Source organism: Topomyia yanbarensis, chromosome 2 (genome assembly GCF_030247195.1).
Source record: "Topomyia yanbarensis strain Yona2022 chromosome 2, ASM3024719v1, whole genome shotgun sequence".
NCBI lineage: Eukaryota > Metazoa > Arthropoda > Insecta > Diptera > Culicidae > Topomyia > Topomyia yanbarensis.
Window position 1 is genome coordinate 56,551,628 of NC_080671.1, and position 25,048 is coordinate 56,576,675.

The 25,048-nt window shown below is 36.3% G+C and overlaps 1 protein-coding gene across 8 annotated transcripts in view; it reads right to left on the reverse strand.

Annotated features, from left to right (window-relative positions):
* LOC131685610 (serine-rich adhesin for platelets) overlaps positions 1-25,048 on the reverse strand; it is a 331,716-nt gene that overhangs the window by 21,640 nt on the left and 285,028 nt on the right. For 5 of the 8 annotated variants that reach the window (XM_058969467.1, XM_058969469.1, XM_058969470.1 and 2 more), the window contains 8 exons: positions 18,005-18,154; positions 16,439-17,907; positions 15,442-16,212; positions 15,170-15,310; positions 14,442-15,112; positions 14,196-14,385; positions 13,746-14,144; positions 13,564-13,675 (listed from right to left, as the gene is read on the reverse strand). In XM_058969467.1, the coding sequence (XP_058825450.1) occupies positions 13,564-13,675; positions 13,746-14,144; positions 14,196-14,385; positions 14,442-15,112; positions 15,170-15,310; positions 15,442-16,212; positions 16,439-17,907; positions 18,005-18,154 (3,903 nt within the window). The remainder of the gene's footprint in view (positions 1-13,563; positions 13,676-13,745; positions 14,145-14,195; positions 14,386-14,441; positions 15,113-15,169; positions 15,311-15,441; positions 16,213-16,438; positions 17,908-18,004; positions 18,155-25,048) is intronic. The other 3 variants (XM_058969471.1, XM_058969474.1, XM_058969473.1) reach the window with 3 other exon arrangements.

Sequence of the window (25,048 nt, forward strand, 5' to 3'; positions counted from 1 at the left end):
ATTTGGATAATTTGCAAACACACCTTAAAATATTTTCATTAAACGATGCCACAAAATGGCGGATTTATGGATTTTTAAATAGAATCCCGCCAAGTGGGTCACTCTACTATAGCTCGGCATTCTTGTTCAAAACTATGTATCCAAAAAGATCTCCAATTAAAATAAGTATGAGTCTTTAAACATTAAATTTATAACCCATTTTTGTAATTTTTTAAATATTTTTAGCGAAGAAGAATTGGCACATTATCACATATAAATATCATATGTCATATTATTAATGTAATATAATTTTTTTTTCAAAGTGTGATTTTATGAACTATTAAAATTTTTATAAATTGATAACTAGTGAATTTTTGTAGTGATTTTTTTTAAATAATAAAAGTTGCGTTTCTCTGTAAGTTCACCGTAAATTTTTGACAATATTGGTTTTGTTATTTAGCTTATGTTTTCTGCAATCGATATATACAAATATAAAGTTTAAAAATTAAGGACAAACATTTTTTGTGAATATTTAGAATAATGTTGGTAAGATTTCGAAAAACTTCAGAATCAAGCTCGAAGTACTTTCCGAGATATTTCAATTATAGCAACAGAGCAAGACAACTTCATAAAAGACGCCCTGTGATGGGACAGCAATGGCACCAAAAAGCAACAAACATACGCAATATTAGTATTCAAAATTCACTTTATTATCCAAAATATAAATTTGAGTATCCATTGTTATAATAGTAAGCAAAGACACCAATATTAAAATTATAATTTGAGCGCCGAACTACAAACATTCTGGAAGATACAATGTTTTGAACAAGAAAGTACATATCAAGCGAGCGCTAATCGCTTCGCACGCGCGGTGTAGCATGCGCAACAGTACGTGCATCTGTTCTAAGTAGGTAATCGATTGACCTTCCCGAGCCAGATGCGGTGCATCTCAGCTAGTAGCTACCTAGATGCATTGATTATTAAACAGAAGGGCATTGATCCAGCTTATTCCGCCGAACTCGCCAACACTGATCGCCAGTTGCACAAATGCGTAATATTTTAAAAGCCAACTCAAACCTCAATAACGTGATGATGATAAGCTTGTAATTACACCATCACCCAGAAAGGACGTTACAGTTCATTATTGGAATGAAATCAATGGATGAACTTTGTATTGACCCGTTCGGAAAGCACGGAATCCGGTATGGTTTGCGTTCATTGCACGATTAGCAACGAGATGTTGCTGATTATCAGCCTACAACTTTGTCGCGAAAACCCGGTTCCGATGGTTAGACACGATAAGCAGTTTTTAATGATGCTTCACGTGTACCTGCAATAATTAATATTACGAACAATATAAAGGGTGTGGTGATCTGGTTTGAAATAATTTTTTCCTTAACGTAGAAAAAATAGTTTTTTACATAAATTTTCTCCACTAAGGAGAAATATAGCATAGTGCATATTGGATTGGCTTGCTAAGTTAAAGCAACTTTCGGTTCATTAATTCTCATCGTCTTTAATCCAAAAACCTTTTCTTGTGGGATATCAGGTAGAACTAGGGATTTGCTCTGAAATGCAAATTGTGTTTTAATTTTTTGGAGCTAGCGTCAATCCGGCGTTAACTTAGTCCTGTCACTAAGTTAGTGTCGGATTCTGATGAGAGGTACTCGAAACATCTCTCCAATAACTAATTTAATATAAAGGGAGTTTTTTAGCATTTTTGTTCAATTGCGATTTTTTGTTGACTGAGTTGACATATCAATTTAGTTTTTTTTTTAAATTTGATTAGTTTTCTTTACAGTTTTATCATGCTAATGTAAGGAATTTTGCATGCAATTTTTTCACAAGTAGTTGCCAAAATATCTTGTTTTAGGCGAAGCTCATTTTTTGTGTATAGGTTATTAAATAAATAAATAAAACTGTGTATTCAGTGTGATGAGCTTTTAAATGTTGATATACAAGATTTGGATGACCTATTATCTAAAGAAGATGAGTCAAAATGACATCGATTTATTGAAGGCGATATTCGATATCCGAATTCTATCGAAAAACGACATTGTCGATTAACTGTCTCCTCCTTGTACAGAATTTCTCAAAAAAATGACCAAAATTGAACCGTCAAAAGGGGATTCATAAAACGCAGTCACGGTGGACGTTTATCTGAAATTATTTGAAAACATATTATAGGTCATAAATTATAAAAATAAAACAACGATTTTTCGTGCGTTTTCCTCAATCAAAAAAAACGATAAAGCAAATACCCTTTACTTGACACGGATAGTAGCCTCTGAACCATTAGATACTGATTCCCGAGAGAGCCCTTGAATATTTGAATCCCGGTTCTTCCACCTTAGAATATAAGGTTGGTTCCTTCTCCTTGTACCCGAAGATTTTTAATGACTTTAGACAAATTTTTACTAAACCTTAATGAATATACACTACACTACACTACAAAACGATTGCTCGATGAAATATTGGAACACTTTCATTGTTTTTTTTAATAGATTCAACAAGACAAGTATGCTCTTGTTCATTCCGCACTAGAGTAACAATTTTGCACTAGGTGGGAAAGTACAAATATTAACCGTCCATTTTTTTTATAAATTATTTTATCAAAAAAAGGTTTTTATTATTTACTCTTCATTCTAGTACCAACCATTCTCACACCCTAGATATACATCAAGTAAAATTTTCATAACGATCGCTCTACTGTAGCGCCTTGGACAAATTTCATGAGATTTAAAAACGCGATTCCGAGAAACAAGACCCCGCCAGCTTGCTTCATATGTGACCAACGTTGCCAAGTGATTTGAATCGAATTTTGGCACATTCGAAAGAGTCTGGAAAATCCGATATATGATAGCTAGCAATAAAACTACTCCCATGCTTTAAATTTTTGTTTTATTGATTGCGAGTTACTCGAATTTTATCGAAGAGGTCGTTATATCCGAGAAATAGTTGTTTTCCCCTGCAACATAATTGACCTGTGAATATTAAACATTCGAGAAGAGATAATCAGAGAACCGAATTCATCTTTAGAAATGTTATTCTGGAGTGTAACTTAAAATTTCAAATATCTGGAAAAAAACAAAAAACAATTAAAAATCTAGCAAAATGTTTGCCTTGACTGGATGTCTACGGAAAATCTGGAAGATTCCAGATAAATCTGGAATATTGGCAACGCTGTATGTGACCCCGCCCCTTAAAAATTCAATATTAGTTTTCAAAAGGACTAAAGAGATTTTTTTTGCAAACAAGTTTGTTTAGTTCATTGTTCCGCTGCAGAGAGGGATTTTACGAAAAAAAAACCACGTTAATCTACATCTTTACCCCCCGTAGAAGTAATTTCAAATATATTTCTACGTTAGATTTATAGCGAGTTAAGAGAAATAAGTAAAACAAAAGTTTGTATGTAGCTTTTACTAGTTCCCTTGAAAAGTTAATATGGAATTGTTTTTATCTACATTAATATATTTACTATCAGTACACAGCCGTTCAATAGTGTATGTTTTGTAGCTTTCTAAATGTAAAAAGTGGTGACTCCGCCATCTCGAACCTGGGTATCGGCCCATTAACACATGGACGGGGACGAATGGCTTTATTTTTCCCTTCCGAAGCAAGACGTGACCACAGATTGTTTACCTCAGTAAATCATAAAGACATAAAGTAATGCATTAGTTTCGATCTTTCAAATAAAATTAAAAGATTGAACATTTATTTGCAATCTTCGAAAAAAAAAAGATTTTTTTGCTTTGAAAATCGAATGAGATAGAAACATCATTGCTTCGGCAAAAATCTAAAAATTTCTACAACAAAGTATTTGCGAGAAATTAATACATAAAAAGATATTAATAGAAAACCAATTTTTCAAGAGCCACCCTACTATAAATATTGCAAATATTGCTTTATGTCTAAAATGAACGGTTTGGGCGCAAACAGTTTTGTCTTCCTAAATACAGCTTTGGGACCATAGTATACTGGCGTCGTTTTTGATTTTATTCACATCAATCTTCTCTTATCCCTTTAATGCATGGATTTCATTTTTTATGCCTTTTTTAGGGATGAATATGATAATACCTCTTTTTGGGGCTTCATATCACAGAATTCGGTATGTTACCAAATGCCTAAGAATTATAGACACTCATAGTAATAGACCATAGAAAGTACTTTTATCGAGCCAAACAAACTGTCAATATCCCGAGCCAAACGAGCATGACGCCATACAATGCAATCAAGCAAAACAAGTAAGGGAATTATGGTTAAAACCGACACCTTAAGCTTAACACTTTTTCTAAGTTGCCACAAAACCAAAAAAATCATGATTTTTATGCAGAATTCTTCTTCAGAAAATTCTTAACAAGACTTAATTTTTTCAACGCTCCAAAAAATTAATTTCATTAAAAATTATTGGTTGTAAAACTTGGAAAACAAAGTGACTTTTTGTAGGCACTGCGGGTAAAACCGACACACCATAGGGGTAAGATCGACACCCCCTTTAATTTATTTTCTCTCCACTTTATTAAAATACTTATCTTTATTAAAAATGAGATATATGCCTGATTAATAAAGTGTGAGTATGTATGATGCAAATATGTGCTTTTTATTGCTTCATCATGTAGTGAGGGGAAGAAAGTTCGAAAGCGTAGTACTATAAATAAGAGTATTTTATGCTATAGGATTATTTATTGATATGAGTATTTCCAAATAATCCTTGCGCACATCATTGCAACCTCCAGTGTCATTTTATTTCATAAGAGAAGATTTGCAAGCATTCTACGTTCTGCTAATAGGATTCATTCACTTATAAGTGACACACACACTTCTTAGTAAAACTATCTTTTTCAGATTTGATTTTTCGGACTCTGATCATCAACGATCTATTGGGGTATACATAAGATCATTGTCTCATTGTGATGAAGTTCGTCTATGACATACCAAGAGAACACTAGAAATTCGGTTTGATGAGCTTTTTGAAGAAATAGCAAAAGCTTTAATAGAATCAGATAAGCAAAAATTCCAATTTTTGATTTTTAAAGTGACTTACAAGAAATAAACACAATAAAAGTATTTCTGTTTATTTCTGCTAATACTATAGTGTTCTAATAGGCTAATTGAAATGTCACAAAGATCCCCAGTATTTTTAAATAAATCGCAAGTATACACAACCATCTTAACAGCGTGTCGGTTTTATCCTTACCATAAGGTGCCGGTTTTACCCCAACTGCGCACATTTTTTTTTTATAAAAGCAATTAAAAATATTGAATTTCTCAAACTCGTCTTCAATGCACCTAGTTGATCATAGGAAAGGCCGATAATAATAGATACTGAAAATGTGATGATTTGAAAAGCTTTTGTTCGGTTAAAACCTTAAAATCTACCAACGAAATTTAACATCCAGACGAGTCTGAACGCTGCTGTCGTATGTTTTGTTTATTTTTATGAGATTCGGCGCACTAACGTAAATCCATTTTTTCTTGAAATGCTCTAAATAAACGTACTAATAATAATGTATCATTATGAAATGAATAAAAATTTGATTTCTATGAAAAGTTGTGAGGTGTCGGTTTTACCCACAGTGTCGGTTTTTCCCACAATTCCCCTATTACTTGAAAAAATGTATTTTGTTATTCACAGTAGGCTTCACTTTTCATGTTCGTATTAGTATTTTACAATGTTATTTAGAAAGGTATGTATTGTGTTCTATATACCTGCATAAAAAGCAGTTTACTTATGCTCTTTTTTATCAACTTTGTGTTTTTGAAGAAATTGGATATCTCATAAGCGTTTTTTCAAAAAGACATATCTGCAATGAGTTACTCTCTTTGTTTATTTTCTCTTTCGATTTTTACAGCGTCATTATAACACTTTTCACTTATTTTACAGTACAGATCGAAAGACGGTGGTTTTAACTAGCATATTATGCAAAGAGTTCAGGGTTAAATGTTAAAGTGACCGAATTATTAACAAAAGAGAAAGTAAACAAAGAGAGTAACTCATTGCAGATATGTCTTTTTGAAAAAACGCTCAAGATTTTTTTTGTTTTTCTTAAATTGTTGTTGCTCAGTATCTTTTGATTCATATATTGAACCACTTAAAAAATTATTTCGATAACAACAGATGATCGAATACAGTCGAGCACGTTCGAGCTTGTACATTTTTGGGTGATGCCAATTTAACATGCTTGTTTTTCTAGTTGCCAATTTTGCGGTTTTTACATCCGCGAGTCCATTACTATGAGTGTTTATAATAAGAATGCCTCTAACTCACAGTTTGTCAATTGGTGAGCTAATATTATAACATTGCGCATGGCATTGATGTTTTTGGGAAACAACCAAATTTGATTCAATTTTTCATGAAAGATGTGAAATAATCATACGAAAATGTTTACGATTTATTTACATTTTTCCATGGTCATGTTTTCAAACCACTGTAAACACAATCAATATCACACGTATGGGGAACTGGGGGTAAGCCCGACACCCTGGGCAAGCCCGACACCCCCCGACATTTCCCAGATATCAAATTTTAAATCATACAATAATGACAGGACATTATTAGCACGATTGTTTTAGGTTTCGATACATATCGATGCCATATGGGTTCATTAAACGTAAACAAAATAAACAAAACAAGCGCAAGCAAAGTTGATGCGCTTTTGGATGTTATTTCTAGTTGATACATTTTAAGGTTTTAATAACACAAAAGCTTTGAAAATGACACGTTTTTTGTCACACATTCTATTCTACTCTCCATATCGTTATTTGTGTGTATTGAAGATAAGGTTGAGTATTTCAATACTGTTAATTGAGCATTTAACAAAAATATGCGCTGTTGGGGTAAGACCGACAGTTTTTGGGTGGGGTAAGACCAACACGGTGTTTAGATGATTGGGTTCGTTCTTAATTCGATGCAAACGACTGGGTATATTTGTTGTCTTCAATTATACTATAATTACGTAATGTTAATAATTGAAATACACGGAAACTATGTTTTTTGCATTTATTTATCAGTATTGTCCCAAGCCGACAAAAAAATTAAGAATTAAATTGAACGTGATTCATAATAATATTACAAAAAGAAACGAAAAGTATAATCTGAAATTTTGAAATGATATTCCGAAAAATCACAACACGAACCGAATAGCTTACTACGAAGCGTGCGTCACTTCTAAGTGAATGAGTCCTAGTAACAGCGTTAATAATCTGCGTGCAGAACAACTCTTCCTCGTTAGAATGGCTATACAAGTGGCAATAAAGCTCGAAAGAATTACTTGAGAAAGCTCGTACCATAATATAAACCATGCGTTTAACATCATTTATTCATAAAACCACGCATTCGAATTCCCCTCTTGCTACGCGATGAAACTACAGAAAGCATGCGTTTACATCACACATACTCATGTACACATAATTGCACTTTATCACACATACACAATACATTTTTAACGGAAAAAATTGGACAAAAAGAAAGTTCAAAAGGGGGTTGCTCTTGCCCCTTTGGGGTGTCGGTCTTACCCGCAGCGTTTTTAAAATGTCATTTTTCTGAAAATGAAAAGATTCCACCTCCGAGCTACTTTTTAGGTAACCTTTGGGTCCTAGAGCAACTGTGCAAATTCTTAGCTCGATCCCTGAAACTATATTTTTGCGCCCACTGTTTAAAGTTTACATGGGTTCTTTCTATGGGAAAATCAACTTTCACAAATTAATTCCTCCAGGAGTCAGCCATTATTTCCTAAAAATAAATCGTTATGTGGTTTTTATAGGAAATTTAACAAAGAAACAAACCCAATAGAAAATTTGACAGTACATAAATTTCACAGTTGACCGACTAAATCGGGTGCTTCGAGGTCGACCGATTAGTTAACCGACTAAGTTTGGTTTAGTCGGTAAACAATATCCGTCGGCATATTTATCGCCAGATTTAACCTGTGTAAATTTGGTTCCAGTTTTAACCTACCAGGCAATCGACCGGTTTAGTAGGTTGAAATAGACCGATTTCAACAGATTACGTCGGTTATACTTAATCGGTTGTCGCGTCGGTAGACTCCCATGTTAAAGTCCCATAAGGGTCGGTGCAACAATCGACCGATTAATTGGTGGTATAGTCGGCCGATTGTGCCGACACAAGTCGATTTACTCGGTGGGAAAATCGGGAGGATTATCTATGGGGTAGGTCTCAAAAACCACGAAACGATCTAACGTTTGAGAAAATAGTTATTAAGAAGAAACCGATTGATGCTCTGACGATTGGTAAAATATTCATATTTTCCAGCACCACTGCTGTTGGTTGTCCAATTATACGCAATTTTATTTTAATCTTCTCTTAATGTGTCTAAATCATTTATCTACATTGTTTGGCCACTTAGCAAGAGTTTTGAGGGATAAATTGAGGCTTGTTTGAACATAATAAGAGAAAGAAAAAAATTCGATCGTTCAGCAGCAGTGATGCTATGAAAAGTGAAATTTTCATCAATCTTCAGGGTATGAATCGGTGTTTACTTAATAGCTTTTCCCACAAGCATTAAATTGTTTCGTGGTCTTCTAGACTTTGTTTCCTTGGCAAATTTTCTATAAAAATCAGACATCTAATTATTTTTAGGAGGTAACGGGCGACTCTTGGAAGAATTATTTTGCAAAAGACGATTTCCCCATACAAAATCCCATGTAAACTTTAAACCGTGAGCGCAAAAATATAGTTTTACCGATCTTGCTAAAAAATTTCAGAGTTTCTCTGGGATCTAAATGGGACCCAAAAGGTTACTCGGAGCAAAAAAGAGAAGCCGGTCACTTGGAAAATATCTATAAAACCTGATCGCCAGTGCCCGATTCTGGCGCTAGCTTAGTCCTGTCATTAAGTTAGTGTCGGATTCTGCTGGAAGAACTCGAAATGTATGCCCACAACTAATTTAGTTATAGGTGTTTTGCTTTTTATGCACAAATGTGGTTTTAAACAATTGTCTCCTTAGTGGGGAAAACATAGTTTTTTACTAAAATTTTTTTTACCAACGAATAATATAGCATATTGTAATCCTAATTAAATTTCTTCCCCTAAGCTAGGTTCACTTGATTTAAGGGAAACTAATAAAAAAAAACCGATTTAATCCACCTAGCAGTGAGATGAGACATTTCTTACACATATCACTGTTGGATCATTCATTAGTTTGCAGAACTCATGCGAAGTAGTAAATCAAAATTATCAAATACACGAATCAAATTATATTAGCTTAATTAATGAAAATTTAGACTATATTTAGAAATAAGTATAAGATTAATAGAATGAATTGACTCAAACTAACAAATTGAATTAAATGAATAAAATGAATCAAATTAGTCAAATTAATCAAATGAATCAAGTGAAGCAAATGAATCAAAAGAATTAAATGAATCAATTTAATTAAAGGGTTCAAATGAATAAAATGAATGGAATGAACTAAGAAACTAAAATTAATAAAGAATAAATTAAATGAATAAATGAAACAAACGAACCAAATAAATAAAATGAAGTGAATTGACAAAATGAATAAAAAAGAAGAAAATGCATTGATTGAAATGATAAATTAATCGATGTTGTAAGGTTATAAATTTATAGAAAAAATAAATTGTGTCAGAAGCATTATTTGGATGAAATGAATAAAACTGAAAAAATAGTCAGGTTAATAAAATGTTCTTCATTTTAAACAAAATGTATGAAATGAATGAAAACAGGGAATAAAATAAGTGAAATGAATTATATGACTAAAATGCACGAAATGAATAAACTGATCAGAGTGAATCCAAATGATAAAACGAATAAAGTATATTAAGTGAACGCTGATTAACAAAATTAATAAAAAGATGCTGCATGAAACAATTAATTAAAATGCAATAATCATTTATAGTTAAAGTTAAAAAACATTTTTGAATAAAATAAGAAAATAGATAATCCAGATTGTACGAATTTGAGAACCATTACATCAGAAAGTTATGAAATGATTTTGAAAATTGTATCTTCCGAGGAAAGGCTAATTAATATACCATGGGATCTCTAGGGCTTCTATCCTTTTTTTGTTTTAGTCTTTTCGTTTTTACGCTTCTTTACTTGACGGCGTCGTTTTAAGATTATTTAGTGTTTCAACATTATTGATAGACCTTAATTAGTTATCAGGAACCTGGAATGTTCAATTTGCTTTGGAAATCAAAGTTTACTTTTTGGTCATATATTCCCGAAAAATATTGTGCAGAATAGAATTTGCTGGTCCAGTAATTTAACGCGCAGTTGAATATAGTAAAGTGAGACAAGGTCACATGACACATTCTTTCGTGACGTTTACAACGATTTGACGAATCATCATTCGACAAATATGTCATAACTTTATCAAATTAACGCCTGCATCAAAACTTATTACAGATTCGGAAAGTAGACAAAATCTCACGAAAGCCCTTTGAACAGAGAGCAAAAGATGGAGAATGCGATTTGTAAAAGAGACAAGTAGATATTTCAAAGTTTTCATTTGAATTAAAATAAATAGTGTGAAGTGTCTAGGCTATGTCGATAGCATAAAAGGCGTGCATTCAGTTGATTATAATGCAGTCTCTTTCCAGTCATCCTTATAGCTTGCATATTGTTTCGTTCGGAATTCTCGTTCAGGAAATATGGATAAATAAGCCCTGTACAATCCAATACTGTGAAAAAGAAATGGTTCAAACTGTCAGGATGGCAAAAATGTAGTCAGATCAACTATCTGTCCAATGCATAAACTCTGATTGCAATCCTCGCTAATTTACTTGTACAATATGGAAAACTTGAACGAAACCTGTGCTGAATTATCCAATGTCTCACTACTAATTGTGACTTCCATTGAAACTTCAATTGAAGTGTACTCAGTATAGAGCAGATATGGACGAGGATAAGTTAGAAGACACCTTGTACTTGCATCCCCCATTGAGAGTGGGGACTTTAGGAGACTTCTTTTCCCGGATCTAATTCGTGGATATTTTTGGGCTTTGATCCGTTATTTTTCATGAAAGCTCATACCAATATAAAGTATGTGCATTTTCAATAATATCATCACAAAAAGGTGTTCTCAGTTTTCACATGACATATTTGAGCATATGTTTTATTCAAAATTCAATAGAGATACGAAGAGTTGAAATATCGCACGTGGAATGTCCCACCTCCCAGTTAAGCCACATATTTTTCTGAGATAGCTATGAATTTCATTTATTATAGTGTTTATACAAGCTTTGAATGAAACAGAAATAAATTTGAGTTGATGTAGTTTTCGATGGTCACCTGTCTACCCATAGTGCAACGTTTCGAAATACCAATTCCACCTTGAAAATAGTCATAGTTTTCCCATAAGGAAAATATTTTGCAAATTTTCTCGGACTACAAATATTTTATTTGACATGTAGGATGTATTATTAAACTTGTTTCCGCGAGTCTCTTGTACACTAAAATGCAAAGAAAATAATAGGGCAACAGACAAAAAATAGTTTTGTTTTCTCAAACCTTCACAATTACATCGCACACATGAAATTAGCTTGAATATTAATAAAGATTAGCAGAGAATCTTATCACACAACTTAGAAATGGATAGAGAAATAGCAAGATAGATGTGAGTCGTGACAGTTGTTACCAACATGAAGAAAGAGAGAGAGTGAGATAGATATGGGGAGGGCATGTGAGGCCATGCCAGACCTTATTTTTAAAGATATATTATGCGATATATTGATTCCTTACATCCTTATTATAAATAATGTAAGTAGTAATTTTTGCGCCATAACCAATATAATCTAAATTTTGCAAAGAGCTAAATTTTTGCTAGAGTTTTGGGATTCAGAAATACAGTTTCTTTCGGTGATGCCACGAGTATAATTGTATGAGAAGTCTTATCTCACTACTAGGTGAATTACTTGATGATCTGTATAGTTATATACCATCCAATATTTACTTCACGATTGAACGCAACGCCTAATCCAAGGGATAAATACATGAACTCTAGAAAAAAAATCACTATGAACGCATTATTTTGTTTTTGTAGTGAACTTACATATTGATTTTTGAGAAATAGTTCAATTATTATATAGGTAATTCACAAAATGTTTTCAAAATCGAATTCCTTGAATCACGTAGATGTGTTTTCATACCCTGATGTTCAAAATCGGTTTAGTTTTGCCCCTAAAACATCAGTAAAGCAATACTCTATATGAAACGGTCTCCTTTTTAATTAGTGAAAATTGGTGAGCGAGGAATACAAATACAAAATGTTTAATATCTCCGTCGCTCGTGAGCGGATTTTGACAATATGTAGCTTGATAGAAAGGTATTTTTACAAGGTTTCTAATTATGTGCAGTTTGTTGGACAACGTTGCTTTGTTTGAAAGTTATTTACTAAAAACCTGCAATGTTTTGACAAAATGACCTATATCTCAGAAAGTAAACAACATATCGAAAAACAAGAATAATAGTGTCAAATGGCAACGTTAGGCCTTTCATTTGAAACTAGTTTCATTAAGATCGGTTAAGCCATTGCTGAGATAATTACATGACATTTTGTACATACATACATACACACATACACACACACACACACACACATACAGACATTGTCTCAATTTGTCGAGCTGAGTCGATTGGTATATGAAACTCGGCCCTCCGGGCCTCGGAAAAAGTTTTCAAAGTTTGAGCGAATCCTATACATTTCTTTTGTAAGAAATGTAAAACTAATTTTTTGGATTTGCCGTAAACCCCAAATATTGGAGAATTGAGTAAAAATCATTTTCTCCCAATTAATTCGGCCAATAGTGTTAGATATTAGTAAGGAATCTTCTTTTTAGTTCATTAGTATTTCACAACCCTGCACCTAACGATAAAGCTTGGTCTTAGTATGTTCCACTTAGACCATCCTCATACAGGAAGTTTCCGTGCACTCTAAGATTTGTCATGCTCCGCTACAAACGGTCGCCATTTTCACAGCATCTAAACAGTTTCGTAGTAGTAGTGAATCCACCGCAATCAAGAGATAGAAATCGTGAAAACGATATCATTTAACATATCCATAAAAGCTACCAAACCAGCTATTCGTAACAGAGCAGGAATTGTTAATCCAGTAGGAGTGATGAAAATGAAAGAACAGAAACAACAACAACAACAACAAAAGAAAGCAAAATAGATAATCATTCACCTACTGATTTTATCACAAATTATGCACAGTGCACTCAGGTGTCCATCTGCCATAGCTAAGCTATCAGTTGGCTCTTGTTTGGTTGGTTTGGTTTTAGCGGAAAAGCCCTGAGGGAAGCCACAAAACAGCTCGATTAACACAAACACGCACACATTTTAAATGTAGATACCCTTATAGGAAAAAAGGTGAATTACTAGGTCACCATAGAACCACACAAATACTCTTATGTTTTTGCTAGGAGCAAATGCACAGCTCTAGCTGGCGTCTTCGTTTAAGCGTTTTAGTAACATCGGCATTGACGCGGATGGCAGAAGAGGATCGTAAGCGTGAGGAATGCCGGCGTACAACGGCTTTCGAGGTTTGATGACGCCGGCGGTGGCGACGTGGCGGTGGTACGATAAACGATTGCAATACATACGTAGTGGTTAGGACGGATGTTCCGGACTTGTCGCTGCGGTGTACGCGATGATGCTGATGATCCGCACTGGTCGGTATTACACTGGAGGAAGGACGGGCACTACTTGTGAGAGCTGAAAGATGGGATAGTTTACCATTATATGGATTGACTCGGTTCCAATTGCGTCGGTTAGTAGTCCTCACCTTTACTTGTTCTAGTGGAGGATCGTTCGCTGCGATGCGATCGAGTGGACAAAGTTCTTTCATCACTTCTTCGGCTATCTGCGGTCGAGGATTTGGACATACCATTCCGGGGGCTATCTTTGTCTTTATCGGCCGAGCTGACGTGATGTCTTGTTCGGCGTGGTCTTCGAGGGGGCTCAACTGCGGTCGCATTCGGCAAATCTTCCGATGAGCTGGCGTTTGATTGATGAAGACGTTCCTTGCTGCACATTCGGATCAATCGGCGGGATTCGCTGGATGAACTAGTGACTTTACGACGACCGCTTCCGTTACGAGAATCAACAGGTTGTGTGGAACGAACAGTGGAACTAGGCGTTGGAGATGGTCGCAACAAATTCTCGTTGGACGATGCGGATGAACCTAGGAACAGATAATTCAGAATTATATTAGGTAAACTATGTTTTACTGTACCTTTATCAGATCGTTGATGTCGTTTCAGACTTTCGTCGAAGTTTTTCGACACCTGGATTCCCCGTGATTTCATGATCTTGTTAGTGGTAGAGCATTCCCGAATCGTCCCCAACGTGCAGCCGCTGTTGGTGTTTCTAAATTCATTGAGGAGGCTTTCAGTACTTTCAGCATTAGACATGTTGTTAACAACCTGCAAATACAGAAGTTTTAAAATGTAAGTCCTTTTTCAATTTCTTTGGTCCCTACATTCATAATCTCATCAGCTGCACGTGTCAGTTCCTCGAGGATTTGTTCGTCACGTTTAAGATCTTTCTTGCGGTCATACGTTGTAGCTGGTGGTTCCACAACAGCTTTGACTAGATTCTCGTAGTGTGGTTCATGGGATGATACTGTGGTAGTACTGTTTCCCAGGGCAGTCGTGGTTGAAGAATCACTGCTTGTTTTGTGAATCGAGGCATTATCGATACGCTGACTATGCCGCAACAAGTCAGGTTTGTCATTTGTTAGCTGCCACGAAGCAGCATTTTGAGGTTTCATATGGGCAGAAGAATTGATAGCGGATGTTGTTGATGGCGTGACCAAGGGATTCATGTTAATAGAGTTACGCTTAATGAATGATGATGTAAGGGTTGAGGATCGGGTGAGTGTAGTGTTTACGGCAGCCTTCGTCGACGTGGACGAAGAGGAAGCCGATGATTCATGTTTTTTGTTCGAATTGACACCGAAGAATGACAGTTCATGTTCGCGAAGTTGTCGTGCACCCGACGACAGCCGAAGTGAGGCCCGTTCTTCGTTTCGTGCTGTGCCGTTCGTTTCGCTACTAATAGCAGTCGGAATGTGTCGTTTGAATGGTGATGGTTGTTGCGGTTGCGTTGGGATTTGTTGCGGTTTGATCGCTGGCGTTTGCTGGGTTTTCACTGCAGAAACATAATGGTCAACGTCTTTCATCGAGTCGAATTTGTATTGAGGCTTACCTGGGCTAGACGGCGGCTGTTGCCGAACTGGCAATGGGCTTTTCAGGGCTATGGACATAACATTGCTGCTTTTTTGCTGACTGTCGCTCGTGATGGTGGTGGTCGTTGTTCCGGTTGATGAAGGTTTAACTATATCAAATTCTACATAGATTAATAAAAGTTTTATACGTTAATCAAGTGCTCCCATTTGACCATAAAGGAAGGGAAAAAAACTACCAAATATGTACACGGCGGATGAACTATCAATCAAATCGTGCGTCCACTCGACTTACCTGACGAAGAATTCACTGTGATTTTTATATCCTGATCGCGGTACTTTTGAATGTTTCTTCTCGCTTTAAGCCGACTCCAGCTACCGGACAGCTCACTGCCGGTTTTCTCTTCGCTGTTTCCTGCCAGATTACCCAGATACAGTTTGACTTCTTCATCAGCTTTGGCGCTATCGTCGCTATCATATTGTTCGGCCGCATCGTATAATCGCTTCAGTTGAGTTAACTGATGACTCAAAACGCTTGAACCTAGCTTCTTCATTCTGGGCGCTGCCACTGGCCTGGCTGTAACGTTCGATACCATACTGACGGAGGGAAATTCATCCGTACTGGACCGGCGAATGCTGTTCTTGCTGATGTACGCCTCAAAGTCCGATAGTCTCGATTCATTTGTGGATCGTCTTCGGTACGTAGCTACCGGAGCTCGATAGCGTGGTTCATCGTCATCGATGTCACCATCCAAGGAAGCTGCGTATTTGGCCACCCTGAGTTTGGGAGTCTCTTTGTAGATACTACTGGCAGAGTTGGACTTTGCGATCGTGCTGGATATCAACTGGAATGCAGAACGACGATCCTCTTCGGCATTACTATCCAACGAATCTCTGCGAGCGGCTTCCAGGTTCTTCATAGCATTATCAAACTGAGTTGCAGAACGCATCGTTCGCATGATCAGGGATGTAGATTTGAGTTGATTGCGTTCATTTGCGGCAGGATCAGAGCTTGACATACCGATCAGTATCTTGGTGGTGGATTTCGGAATCGATTCTGACGAATCTACAATTTGCAATAGAAGAAAACAAACGGTGCAAAAGAAAAATGGCTGATTTAGACCAGAATGGGTGACTATAGCACAGGATTAGTACTGTATTGGTCCAATTAGGCATGCGACGAGGAAGCGTTAGGTTAGAATTAAAATGTTATGTTACGTGCTGCGATAGTTCATCCTCGAAGAGATGTCAAGCTTTCTACAGCTATAAAAGGCTACTATTATGAAACTTACCGTCAATTTTACAGACTGCCGGAGTGGATTGAGTTAAATTGATTTTTGTCGAGAAAGCACCGTTCGTCGCAGTATCATCTATTTGAAGCGGCTGCTTTTCCTCCGATTCGCCACTCCAATAATTAAGTTCCGTAGACACGGGCCGCAATTTAACGCCCCATAAACTTTCGCTGCTGTCCAGATTTTCACCCAAAACGTAAGGTTTTGGCTTGGAAGGTTTATTCTTTAGAATTCCACGAAGCGATATTTCATCTGCTGAATGACTGTCACTATCATCCGAAGCTGTTGTGGCAGCCTTACAAGGACTCGTCTCCGGATGACCTACCGACGTCGTTACAATTGAAGGCGCTCTATAGACGGGATTATCTTTCAAATCTGATTCGTTGATCTCTTTTTCCAAATCACCGAAATGGGTCACCGGAACGCCAGAGCTAATCGCCTGTAGGTAGGACGACCCGAGGGATCCTCCGGAAGATCTGCGCCGTCTTCGGAAGACATTAGTCGGTGGAGGCTTTTCATCTGTTTCCACTATATTCACTCGTCCTGAATCAGCAGTGAAATGCACTTCTGTTTTACAAAACTCTACCTTCTTTTTGTTTCGGTTCAAATCTTCTATAAATGTGTGGGTAAAACCGTTGACACTAACCGACGACTTCTTTTCGAACATATTCTTCACACTATCCCTTACGTAACTAGTCTCATCGACAGCTATCGAATGTCGTTTCACTTCTTCGTCTCGATGATTCAGCTTTACACTATCCTGGCCTTCGTTAGTAATTTTGATCACCATTGCCGAGCTGGTCGGTTTTTCTTTCGCCAGTTCCCCCAACGTTACAATAGTGCCCCTCGTATGTGGGAAGCTTTCCGTTCCCCCGCTAGACCAGCTAGAGTTAAGGTCCGACGAACGACCGATTCCGCTATCAGTCGAGGAGTCCATTTTTGCCATGAACCCGGATGGTTGGTTCATTCGCTCGAATCCATACGATTTCCTTCTCGAGTGCCAATCGTCCGAATTACTGTCCGTAGATCCTTTTCGATTTGACTCCAGGCTGTTGCTTTTGTACGATTCGGACGAACTGCTTGTCTGAAGTTGACCCATTCGCGTTTCCACCTCTGTGATTGTTACCGAACCATCATCCTCTTTGCGTTCTTCGCCGGGGCTCATATCGTCCCGATAGAGTGATTCGTTACTTAATCTCCGAAGTTTTCCGCGGATTGCTTTGAGTGATTCTGCAGTCAGAAAAGTGCTCGTTGGTGGCTTAGCTGCAGTCGTTGAAGTCGGTGTCCGGGGAGTTTCAACCTTTGGAGTGGGAGATTCGACCACATTTTTCAGTATATTATCAAGCGCAACGAAATCGATGTGATTGTTTCTCATGGCGGTGTTCAATCGGCGACCGTTCTCCAGCTCTTGGCGAATCTTTCTTACGCTGACGGAATTTTCTGGCAGGTCAGCCGGACGGGCGTTGATTCTGCTCAATGACACGTAAGAATAAAATTTAATATATTCGATGGGGAGCAACTTTTAAAGTGTTAAAAAACAACAACATATACGGGAGAGCCACTTACTTCGGTGCAGTTTTCCTTGGAAACTGTAGCGAACGGCGTATTTTACTAACTCGCTTCCACTGCGTGGGTTCGACGTCGTCATCGAAGTTGGCTTCGTCGCGTTCGGTGGATAGATCTTCGATCGAAATGCTCTTACCACGGCTTAGGAAACTGCAAAACACGAAAAAAAAACGTTAGCGATGGAAATAGGATTGAACGTGTAGGCATATTTGAGCCGTTATTCTGGTTTGGTGAATTGCAAATGAGGTTCAGTGGCCTAAAATTGGATGTTCCTATTTCCCGATAGTCAGTGTAGCTAAAATTAAACTTCCGATAGTTAATTTCCCCATTTCAGCTGGGTCGCAAAATAAATTGCTCGCTCTCGTTTTTGCATACCGAAGTGTACGCTAATTATGCTAAAGTGCCTGCAGGGATTGCAGTTCGTTTTTTTTTGTTTTCTCACTTACTTTCGCGACGGAGCCAACCCGCTCCAGAAACAGACGATCTTAGCAGGCTGCGGTTGCGCTGAAAACTGACTGTTTGCTCGAAGGTAGTTTCGATCGCAGCCAGGTCCGCCACTCGGTTAGTTCGAAATGAACTGAGTAGGCGCTCGCTCGCGATCAAGACGTGGGTCATAAAACATTCACTTAGATCGCTCGCTCGTGCGCCGGATTGGGTCTAGGTAGGCACACATGGCTAGCGGTGCCAGGTGTGACGGTTTTATGAGTTTGCCTGTACCAGCTACTACCGGAATGGTCCAAAGGGACAACCCTGGGGCAAAATGACTGCGAAATGTTTCGGGGCAATAGTTTCTGACTCATTCAGTCGAATGCGGTCCGAAAAGTATAACCCCGTTATCGTGTGAATGGAAAAATTTGAACAAAAAAATCACGGAAATCTTTTGGAATTGTTCTGGTGTCACTCAGTAATCTCTATCAATATAAAAAAATCGAAGAGCTCGAAACGGCCGAGCTTCATGCACAATTTTATATTTTACGTTTACATACATACTAAATAATAATTAATGTTTCGGTATTTTCCCTACTTAAATATCTCTTGAACCACTCATTCACATCTACTCATCATGATATCAGAACCGACAATTTTTTCACCGAAAATATCTTATAGCGGAACTTTGCCCAAGACGGATACTTTAAGGTTAAAGAGCAAATTCGACTCATGCGTTGGTATATTGCTCGCAAATTATACACAAACCGTGATATGAGATCATATTTCATCATTATAGTAACTAGGGCATCGCAAAAAAAAATAATTCTCAAAAGTCCATATTTCTCATATTGTGAGAAACATTAAAGTAAGCTCAGATGCCAAATTTCACATCATTAGGACAATTCTAGACTCCCGCCCACTTCGCTTGAAATGTTTGAAACTTGTTCTATGGGAAAATATGTAGTAAAATATATTAAATGCTATAACTTTCGAAGTAACAATCAGAAGATTACAATTTATACCTCTTTTTTCTATTTTAAATAATTTTTCTGCTCCGTGATGCAAATCATACATATCTGCAGTTTTTGTAACGCGTAAAAATCTCATAAATCGAACGGAACCTTTTTGACTTTTGTCCGTATACGAGAAGTTGGGGTTATAGGGCCTTTTGTCATTCATATTAATTTTTATCATTTTCTCATACATATATCTCTATTACTCTTCAATCAAATTGAATAAATTGTATCTTGTTGAACGTGGAAAATCCTTAGGAACAAAACAAAAACAGATTCGTTACCGGTAAAATTCAGAAATATCAAATTATCTGACAGATAGTCTCAATTTCATATTTTTATTATAAAATCGCACATATTAACTCCATTTAATAACAATGTTAATATTTAATTTACTACTTTTAGTGTGAAATCGGCTTAGGGATGACATGAGAAAAGTTTTATTCCTGAAAAAATAGGGGAAGTTGAGATATTAGGACATTTAATGAAAAAATGTGATTTGTAGAGTTTATGTCAAAAAATTTCATGTTTCTGAATTTTAACGCAAGCTAATTTATTTTATTCCTAAGAATTTTCTACGTTCAACAAGTTACATTTTATGAAAATTGTTTAAAGAATAATAAAGATATATGCACGAGAAAATGATAAAATTTAATATGAATGACAAAAGGCCCTATAACCTCAACTTCTCGTATTCGGACATTTTTTATATTAGATAAACTGAAAAATATACATGATTTGCATCAGGGAGCAGAAATATTTTTAAAATAGCGGATTTTGGGGCCAAAATAACCCAGTACCCCACTTTTCCATATTTTTCTAGAAATTCCATTCAAATACTAAGGTTATTTCCTTTAAAAAGAGCGGGAGTGTACAATTGTCCAAATTTTTTTTTTTGAGATTATGGTTATTTTAACCTTAACGGATCACTTCAGGCAAAACTGCGTTTATTCCACGACTCCACAAAACATTTTTTTCTCTGTATATATCGCTAGAATTTCATTGAAAGCTTCTTACTACCTAAAATGAAGTTGAAATAATATTTAGGAATGTACCGAAAATTGATAGGTGTATTCATTACGAAGATATCCTGTCCAGAAAATTTTAGACCCTGTATAGAACCAATCAACATGGATCATTTTGGTACTTCAATTTTCTAGTCAGTATATCTTCGTAAATATATAAAAGATAACACTGAACTTACCTTGATCCCTTCGTGACATTCCAAGGAAGCTTTTCCAATACACTGCTTCACCAAAAAGCACTCAAAAATTGGAATTTCCTGTCCGAAAGATTTAGGCGAATAGATGTTTATTTACATCCATATCGGCAACACTATGGCGTTTGCAATAGTTTGCATGCACAATGTGAACTCGGATAAAGCATGGTCAAAATCGAATATCGAATATTGTAAAACGTACTTATTAGAATATAATCACATATCCATATAAAATAAACTATAAATAGTGCGTTCCATTTTGGTTATCAATAATGATATGCATTTTTACCAATTTATAGCGAAGAAAATTATGAAAACATGCTTGCATAAATGACCATTTATAGTGGTACATTTGTTACATTGTGAAAACATTTTGCATAAAAAGATATCTCATGGCCAGCTAGCTTCAGTTTGGCTTATTTGTTTACTCAAATGGCATGACTTCCATTGACGTCAATCGTTTTATCTAGCACGCTAGTTGAAAAGGGTTTATATCAGTTTTAGAAAACCAATGCTGCGAAAAATAATGAAATGTTGATTTGTTGATTTTACACATTCCACTAAAAAGCAATGCTGTGCATGAACATGAACAATAATGATAGCGTATAATGAAAAGGCTTAGCTGTTCATAAGAAGTACTGAAAGCAGTTGATTTTTCGAACCATCCACATCTGTCTTACTATCCGATTAATGACAGGCGGCTGTCCCGAACAAATAGTCGAAACTAAGAGATTCATGTTCAAAATTATATTATTTATTGTAACTATTACAACGAGCTTTCAGTGGGCTCTAGTTTTTCAAATGTTCCACTGATATCAAGCATCTGTTCATGATCGAAATTTTATTCATGTTGCAAAAGTTCTACTTGTTAGTCAGCTCATACATAGAGTACAGGTATAGAAGCAAGAACATTTTTTCCGGACAGCCTGTGAGCAGTTGAATAAAAATTCGTAACATGTCACCATATCACTCAATTTTGCATATGTACGAGAATAACCTTTATATCCCTGTATGCACACAATCCAGCAAACATCGTAAGCTGAAGGCGTTTTTATTGCGAGAGAATAAGCTGAACAAGAACTGTTCAAACCATTATATAATTAGATTGTTTGTTGAGAAGGTCCGTATACCGATTGCTGAAAGTCTTCTAGGTAATCATAGCGCCGGTTAGCGGTACCCGAACAAACGTAAAACCCATAATTCCTCCATGCTCATGGTCCAAATTCACCCCCATTGCATGGTGTTTTGATAGTGCTTGAAATTGATTCAACCTATGAAAACACAATCAGCATGGTCCGAAAATTCTCATATAAAAACAATATTTGGGTTTATTCATGGGTTTTCGATCCCATTTTATGGTTCTGAAATTTGGCACGGACCATATTCAGGGTATTTTTATGGGGTAAAAAGGTGGTTGTCATTTGAAAACGACAGATATATTTCTTGCACATATTGAAAACTTGGATGTCAGTTATCAATGCCTCAAGAATCTGATCTCAGATTTACACTGAACTGTTGTGGGGTCTGTTCAAGAGCTTTGAGCAATATTCATGTTTTTTCTAACATCTCGAAGGTGACATTGTAACATGACCAGAACCTACGTAAACACTCTGATTTAATTTGGAGCCATATTGGCCAGTTTCGAGTAATCTAGAACCGATTTTGGGGCCCTTGTAGAATAAGCTGCATTTAGCTAAGCGCTCGTTACTCCGTGGAAAATGAATTTCACTATCGCGAAAATCTCTAGCTGTAGTTTCAAACGTGTATACTCCGTGGTGTTGCAGATAAATAACAGTAACCACATGAACAGGGGACCAGAAAGTGGTGGTGTACCTAGATGCTCCAATACGTGTTATAAATACTTTACATAGAATCAGTAGTTAAATTTCAATGGAACTTCTTTGAACATTACCTAAGAAAACATCGATTTCGTGATCAGTGCACTAAACTCGAATCAATATTCATGGTTCCATTCGTGCCTTGAAAACTGATTCATGATACCGAGTATGTTAGTCACGATTCACCATTTGTATTCGTAAAATAATTCACAAAATCAGAAAATACTTTTTCACTTTCATGATAAAGGTAATAAAATATATAGTTCTATGCATGATATTGACATTTTCAGGTTGGCGATTTCACAGAACCCAGTATTGTTCATGGATCCGTAATCTTGTGCTTGCATGCTTGTGAATAAGTTCGTAAATTTTGAAAATTATTTTCACTTTCATGCAACTCTGCACATAGCCTTGAAAATTTCACGTGGACTATTTTACAAAATTTGAGATATGTTTCATACATATAATTTCATTTCACGAGCTTTTTCATAAACAATTGCATTGTTGTATCCAACCAGTCATAGGTGCGACCGGTAGATATAAGAAAACTATTAGGATCCTGAACGTCGTTCTTTATTAAATAAGATTCAGCGAATACTACGCTGAGCGCAAAAAATACGTTAGAGAGTCACAATTCGTGGTAATGAATTGATTCACAAAACTATAAAATTTCGCTTATAGATTACGCTTTCATGATCCCGTTCATATTCCTCTTCAAAAATCTGATAGCAAACTCAACAAAAAAATCATGATAACGTGCAAAGAAGTTATGAAATTCGTGTCTAAGCTCCCAAAATCATGAACGTGAATCACATTACTCTGCTAGAGAAATGAGATGGTAAACTCATGAACAAATATCATGACAATGTACTTGATATTACGAAAATCGTGACTAATCTCTTGACATAATAAACATTGTTCAATTCTCGACTCATTTAGTCGATGTAGTTAATACAAACCAGTGTTTTTTAAATTATGAACTAGAATCATAAACAAAACGGCACATATTCGGGACGCAACCACAGTGATTATACCAAATATTCGAGTGCAACGCGAACGCCATGTGTTATTGGCGTGAACTAGTTTTGTAATTTTCTTTTAGAAACTGGTGTCAAAGTAGTTATAAAGTAGAGATTTCATTCCTTAGATAAAATAAGGTGTCATTTGTTTCTATGCAACCATTGGTTGAAGCATCTGTTCCACTACAGTATACCGTTAACCATTTCATTGATTTGTTTGTGCCCGGAAAAATTACTGATGACACAAAAAAATGTTTCGACCAGTGCGACGCTGTACTCTGTCTATTGAGGTTGTATACGCTTTTTGCAAACCATGTTCGTTGCTATACATAATATAACAAACTGCAAAAGGCGACTTTTTCAAATAAAACGCTAGGTTTTTGCTTGGCATGTCTTGTCAAAACCATCAAAGCAACCAACAGTGTTCCTAGAATATTTTCGCTGCCAACGTATTTTTTCCATTGAAGTGGTCCCTTAAGTTCATTCGCCTCTTAGGGCTAGAAAAATCTCTTATGAAAAATTTCTAATCCTATGTGCGGGGTCGGGACTCGAGCCCAGGTGCGCTGCGTACAAGGCAATCGATTTACCAACCACGCTGCGCCCATTCCCCTGTCCAAATGATGTGAAATTTGGCATCTGAACTTTCTTTGACATTTGTCACATTATGAGAGGGGGGGCTTTGAGATTTCAAAAAAAAAAACAAAAAGAATTTTTCCAGGCCCTAATAGTAACTTATATTAATGAATTGTAACACAGAAAGATGTTTAAAATGGTTATGGAAATTATACACAAAATCGTCTTTTTAAAACTGAAATGGGAAAAACGGCACGGGTAGATGGACATTAGAGTGACAGGAAAAAAATGACCGACCCATTCCTGAATGCACCGCTAGGCCCCATGCAAAACTGACTCATACATCACTTCGTTAAAAGTTTAATAACTTCTGTTAACAAAGCCGGATTCATTAGCAGTCTGCCGCAAAGTTGTATACAATTAAATTATCTTTCTTATTTTCACTTACAGTGATAATACGATGCACACAGTGGCATCTAGTTACGAAAATGCAAACTAGTGGGTTTTCTTCATTAAAATTGTCGAAAAACCCCATACAAACTTCAGGCACGTTGGTGCGGTAGCTAAACATGTCCGATTTGCTTAAAATTTGGAGCAAGTACTCCTGGCCGGACTAGAAATCGACTCAGGGGTGGGCCGATTGAGTTTTCAAAAATTCATTATTTTTCTGGGTAGTCTAATGGACATACGGTATTAGTAAAGATAAACATGGACAAGGGTAGAGTGAGACGCTTCTCGATCAATAAATTTTGTTTTCTGTCGGTACATAACAATGATTCGATAATAAAAAATAGCCCAAGGGTATGCAATTTAACAGCCTTCTCCTTTGTACTCACATAATAAATATGTTTATCTAAAAGAGATTGTAACTACTAGAGGTCGCATGTCGCTGCTAACACTGAAAATTTATCATCTCGTTCTCACATATGCTAGGCCCTATTGCTAGAACGAGA